At 53.5% G+C, this 6,167-nt stretch overlaps 1 protein-coding gene and 1 long non-coding RNA gene across 3 annotated transcripts in view; both read right to left on the minus strand.

The window, feature by feature from the left end:
- Gm46060 overlaps nt 1–478 on the minus strand; it is a 9,968-nt gene extending 9,490 nt beyond the window's left edge. The window contains exon 1 of the long non-coding RNA XR_001778719.2: nt 1–478. This exon is cut by the window's left edge and continues 1,208 nt beyond it. This is a non-coding gene — a long non-coding RNA (predicted gene, 46060).
- The window catches only part of Egln1 (egl-9 family hypoxia-inducible factor 1), a 40,668-nt gene extending 39,161 nt beyond the window's left edge, over nt 1–1,507 (minus strand). For both annotated transcript variants that reach the window (NM_001363475.1, NM_053207.2), the window contains exon 1: nt 486–1,507. In NM_001363475.1, the coding sequence (NP_001350404.1) occupies nt 486–1,307 (822 nt within the window). In that variant the 5' untranslated portion in view covers nt 1,308–1,507. The remainder of the gene's footprint in view (nt 1–485) is intronic.
- Between the last annotated feature and the right edge of the window lie 4,660 nt (nt 1,508–6,167).

Consider the following 6,167-nt stretch of genomic DNA (forward strand, 5'->3'; position numbering starts at 1 on the left):
CTATGAGCCCTGGGAACGGAAACACCGCTTTCCTGGTTTGGTAGTGGGTTTCAAAACGGTAGGGACAGCCAGCAAGATAAAGCTACACGGGGGAGGGGAGCAGGCCGCCAAGCTTTTCCTGAATACAGGGAGTTTTCCGACCACAGGCTTTTAAATGAACCTTTCTGGGGGCAGCTGACAGAGTCCTAGCTAAACACAGTGTCTGGCTCTCAATCAGAGCCGGGTGCGCGCTAAAAACCGCGGGGCTTTTAACTAGCTCAGGCACACAGGCAAGATAAGATGCATCACCCAGACCCGGTGTAGCTGGTACCCCAACGACCCCCACGAGTGACCAGGGCTCCGGCAGGCTCTGCACTGTGCACTGTGGCAGACAGTACAAGGACAAAAGGAGCCACGCTAAGACAGAGCGCCGGGCCCCGGGTCTGCGGGGGCGGGGGGTGGTCCTCACAGACCCTCCTCCGGTCGCAAGAGCCCCAGCCACTTACTTTCGTTCGGCCGTTTATCCTGTAGTTGCCCAGCTTCCCGCTGCAGTGGCGGATCAGGTCGTCCATGCTGCTCATGAGCAGGCCGATGGTTTCGCAGCCGGGCTCTTTGCCCTCGATCCAGGTGATCTGGTCCCCCCGGATGTCCTTGGAAGAGTCACTCTTCTGGCTGACCAGCTGCCCGTCCGTGAACTTGCCGGTGTCGTGCAGGGCGCGCACCTCATCGCCGATCTGCTGCCCGGTCTCCCTGCCCAGGAAGTCGTCCACCACGCAGATGCCGTGCTTGTTCATGCACGGCACGATGTACTCCAGAGCCAGCTTCAACGCGGGCAACGGCTTGGTCTGCCCGTTGGGCCGCAGCCCTCCACCGGGACTCAGCGCCTCCCCGGGGCCGCCACCCGCTGGGCACAGGCTGGCGCGCTCGGGGCCCGGAGACCGGCTAAGCGGAGGATCCTCGGAGCCGGGCTCTGCTGGGCCGGGGCCGCTCCGGGCCTGCGCCGCGTCCTCCGGGCCCGGTACGCGCGAGGCCGCCGCGCTGTCCCCGCGCCGGGCCGCCCCGCCGGCGCGCGCGGCTCCGGGGGCCCCACCGGGCGGGGGCGCGACGCGGGGCTGCGCCGGCGCGGGCTGCGCGCGGGGGGCCTCGCCGCCCTGGCACACCAGCTTGTGCTTCTTCCAGTCCTGGCGCTGGTGCTCTTTGCAGCAGTAGAAGGAGCTGCGGCAGCGGCCGCAGCGCAGCAGGTTCTCCATCTTCCCGCACAGCTCGCAGTACTGCCGGTCGCGCTCGCTGGCGCTCAGCACGCCGGGCCCGCCGCTGTCACTGGCCATGGCCGCGGCAGGGCGGGCCGCGGGCCGGGAGCGGGGCGGCGGCGGGGCCGTCGGGGCGCCCGCCCGGGGCCGCCGCCCGCTGCGGGAGGCCGCGCGCGCCCTGGCCTCGCCTGCCTTGCCCGGGGCCGCCTAGCGCCGCATCGCGCCGGAGAGAGCGCGGCCTGCGCGGCGCACAGCGCCCTGGGCGGGCGGGCCCAGCCGGCTGCGTCGGGGCGGGCGGGCAGGGCGCGGGCCTGCGGGCGCCACTCGCTCCGCGCGCGCTGCACGTACACCACGGCCCCGGCGACCCGGCGCGCGGGCGGAGAGGGCGGGGGCCGCGCGCACGCGGCGGGCCGGGCCTAGCGGGCGGGCGCGCCGCTTCCTCCGCCCTCCCCTCCTCCTCGCGGCTCCGCCCGGGGCGCGCGTCGCCGGCCTGCGCGCGCGCAGCTCCACCTGCCTGTCCGGGCCCGCCGGCAGCGCTCCGGGGCTGCCTCGGCCACCTCGGTCCCGCGGAGGAGGAAACGGAAGCTCAGACGGCCGCTGGGCCGCTCCAAGCTCCGGGACGGCCGCTGCGCGCTCCCGGTCTGCTGCTCCCCGGAGGCCGCGGAGGGCACAACAAAGGCCCCCCGGGCAGCCTGCTCCGGGACCGGCTCCTGCAGTCGCCGGGCCTGGTTCTGGCTTTGCTTTGTTTTTGCTTTTCTGCGGTCCTTAAACTCTTGAGATTTCTCCCGGTTCCGGTTCGAGACCTCTGGGTTAAGTAAGGTAATCAGGGCTCGGTTCCAGATCCGCATTCAGGCCTGAAGCTCTCAAGAGCATAGTCCGTGAACGAAGCTGCACAGGGAGTTAAAGTCTCACATTAGAATCTGCCAATAGTGTCTGCAGAATTATGAGGATTATTACGGGCTTTCTTTGTTGTCTTGAGACGCAGCCCGGTAGTCCTCGGAAGTAGATTCTCCTACCTCTTCTGGTCAGTGGTAAGGTGATTAGCGTGAGCCCTCTTTGCCAACTCAGTTATCTGCATTTTGTTTGATTTCAGTGTTGTAAATTGAGACGAACACACTAGTTGCTGTTTCTTTGTTTTTATGAAACCTTCAAACCTCATAGAGCTTGGCACGGTGGTAAACGGCTTTAATGCTGGCACTCAGAGGCAGGAAGATCATTGTGAGATTGGGGCCAGCCTGGGCTACAAAGTGAGTTCCAGGATCAAACGCACTTGCACACACAGCTCAGAGAAACAAACCAGAGACTGTCGGTTCCACGTGTGATTTGTAGTAAGTAACTAGTGGGGCCGGGGCAAGGAGAATGACGGGTATATTTGGAGCTGCAGAGAGGGAAGCAAGAGCTGTACAGGTTGAGGACCAACCTGCTCTATGTGGTGGGTTCTGGGACAGCCAGGGCTACGGAGTTCGACATGGTCATACAGCCTCCAAAACAGAAGGACCTCCCTAGGTGCAAACATTTGTCATAATGTACACACACGGTCGTATACTTGAGTGTAGCCATTGGGACAGACAGCCGAGAATTTAAAATTGCTGTTTGGATGCCAGGGGGAACACAGAAACGGGAATTGTTAGCTCTGCCATTTGAATGAAGTTGCAAGCAAACAACTCCGAAATGTAAGAGCGACAACATTTACACGCATACACTTTGAGAATAATCTTGAAGCTGAACATGGTGGTAGCACACGTCTGTAGTGCCAGCTCTTGGGAGATGGAGACTGAGTTCATCTTTGCTTACACAGAGGCCACCCCTGACTACATGAGCTCCTTCCCAGTGCAAAAATACAAAGCCATTTTGATCTGGGGGTGTAGTTCAGGGGTACAGTGCTTGCTTGCTGTATGCAAAGCCCTCAGTTCATTTCCCGGGACCAAAGAAAATATTTTTCTGAAATGCATACATTGAATGCAGGAAGCAGGCTGGGCCTGTGGCTCATTTAGCTCTTTGCTGGAAGCCTAGAGTCCTAACCTTGATCCCCAGGAACCTCCCCCCACAACCTCCCCCCCCACACAAGTAAGTAGATATAAGTAGAATCAGATAGTTCTTCGGCCTCTTTTTTGCTAGAGTACATACACTTTTTTTTTTTTTAACTGTTTGTAAAAGGAACTTGTCTTGGCAGGAAGCAACAAGCAGGGAATTTGTTACAATTCTTTTACATTTACTTGCTTGTACTTATTAAAATTGCCCACATAGTCAAAGGACTCTAATTTTTTTTATTACAGCTTATTGGTTTAGGGTGTATGTGTACATAATGTGGGCATGTACAATCCACAGTGCGTCTGGAGGTCAGAGGACAACAGAGGAAGCTCTCTCCTTTGCTCTCTCCTTCAATCTCGGCTCAGGCTCAAGGTGTCGGTCCCAGGACCTCTCCCTGCCAAGCCGCTGACCCCAACAGTTTCTCTCTCAGGAGGTTAACGTTCAGTTTAGCTCTCTACATGGTTTGTGTGTGTGTGTGTGTTTAACTGTATTTTTTACTGAATTCTACTTAAAGACATCAGACTTAAGATTTTAGTGAACAGAATCAGTCATGGCTCTCATGCGGTCGCACACTGACAACGCTGAAACAGTTCCGAGTTTCAAGTTCCAGGCCAGCCTATCTCAGAAGACAAGTAACCCAGAAATGCCTGGTTACTTTTCTTGTTGCAATTAAGCATATAGAATCACAAACATACAGTTAATAGAAAGTCAAATACAGAAGGCAGGAAAGATGGATCAGTGGTTAAGAGCACTGGTTGTTCTTCCAAAGGACCTAGGTTCAAATCCCAGCACCCATGTGGCAGCTCACAACTATAACTCTAGTTCCAGGGCATCTGAAATTTTCTCACCAATGCATACAAATTATATATATATACAATATATATAAAATACATACACATTTACACACATATATTACACATATATATTTACATATATATAAATAAAATTATATATATATATATACATATATGTGTATATATATTCAAATATAAAGTACTCCTTTCAAATGTTTCCAAAAGTCCACAATTATGGACTTTGTGATTATTGTAGTTTGATAACTTAGGCAGTAATTCTCATCTGGGAGGTCTTGGTTAGCGTGCCACTGACTAAGTTGCTTGGATAAGAATCTGGTCTACCATCACCATGGTAGCTGTCAACATAAAACTGTCTTAATGGTCAGTCTATGAAGTAGGAAGTGGTAGAGGCTCCATTGAACAGAAGGTGAGTGGTATGCTGTGGGAGTTGCTGCTTTTCAGGCAGTGCCTGCCTCCAGCCCGTCAAAAACAACATGGTGAAAACAGACTGAAGATTTCAAGGAAGTGCCACTTTGTCTGCTCCTACATGACAACCTGGACCACAGCTGATTGCTACCTGAGTGGCCACCATTCTTGGCGGGAGCTCCCCTAAGTTAGGAAGCAATGATCTCAGAAGTGTCAAAGGCAGACACCAGGCAGAGAGTGAGGTTCCAGGGGCAATGGTGTGATGGTGGCATGTTCCTGAGGCAGGAGGATTGAAAGTTGAATTCTTGCTTACAGAGTGTGCCTGGGCTACAAAGCAAGTTCAGGGTCAGCCTAGACAAGTTAGTGAGGCCCAAAGTCTCCAAGTAGTAAAGTAAAAACATTGAGCAATGCAGCTAGATAACAGAGAAGGTGTGACATGGGCAAAGTCTCTTTGTAGCCCAGGCTGGCCTCATTCAGGATCCTCCTGCCACACACTGAGTTCCTCAGCCTCCTGCCTAGACACATGCGTGTGCGCGCGCACAAACATATACGCACACAAAAATGACTTGGGGTTTTTTGTTTTGTTTTGTTTGTTTTACGAGACAGGGTTTCTCTGTGTAGCCCTGGTTGTCCTGGAACTCACTCTAGACTAGGCTGGCCTTGAACTCACAAGACTGGCATTCCAAGTACAGAAATCAAGCACTGCTGCCACCACCTAACCTAGTTCAGTTTGCTTTCCTCTTCTTTTATATTTATTTTATTTTTATTTTATGTGTATTGGTGATTTGACTACATGTATGTTTGTATAAGGGTGTCAGATCCCCTGAAACAAGAGTTACAGAGAGCTGCAAGCTGCTCTGTGGTTCCTGGGAATTGAACCCAGGACCTCTGGAAGAGCAGCCAGTGCTCTTAACCGCCGAGCCGTCTCTCCAGCTCTGAGTTCAGTTTCTTAAGATATTGAATGTGTCCTAAATCCTGACAATCACTAAACATTCCTAGCATAGTGTCTTTTCCACCCAAGGGACAGAGTGCCTGATTGTGACGAAGGACCTCCGGCTTCTCCCTGTGACCATTTTGTCTGAATCCGATGCAGAGGGCCAGGATAGCATAGGCATTTCACCAAGATAAACAGGAAGACAGTCTCTGAGTTCTGGGGAACGGGCTGGAAATCAGCCATTTTCTAACTTTGGTTTGGGGACGCACTCATGGGTGTGGCTGGAAGCAGCACCTGCTGTCCATGAAAGGGGATCTGCCAGGCCCACGGTGAGCTTCCTTCCTGCAAGGCTGTCTCTAGTGAAAATAAACCGTCCAGTGAGACTTTATGTCCAGGAAAGTGTACCAGTGACCAAACCTTAATAGATTTGGATTTTAAAGTTGCCAAGAAATAATAATAATAATAAAATTACACTCATTGTTCATTAAAATTTTTCTTTTAAAAAAAACATTTGCCGGGCATGGTGGCGTATGCCTTTAATCCCAGCACTTGGGAGGCAGAGGCAGGCTGATTTCTGAATTCGAGGCCAGCCTGGTCTACAGAGTGAGTTCCAGAACAGCCACAGAGAAATCCTGTCTCAGAGGAAAAAAAAGAAAAGAAAACATTTATTCTGCCAGGCGTGATGGCACACACTTTTAATCCCAACACTCAGGAAGCAGAGGCAGGCGGATCGCTGAGAGTTTGAGGCCAGCC

The sequence above is a fragment of the Mus musculus genome, chromosome 8 (genome assembly GCF_000001635.26).
Source record: "Mus musculus strain C57BL/6J chromosome 8, GRCm38.p6 C57BL/6J".
Classification (NCBI taxonomy): Eukaryota; Metazoa; Chordata; class Mammalia; order Rodentia; family Muridae; genus Mus; species Mus musculus.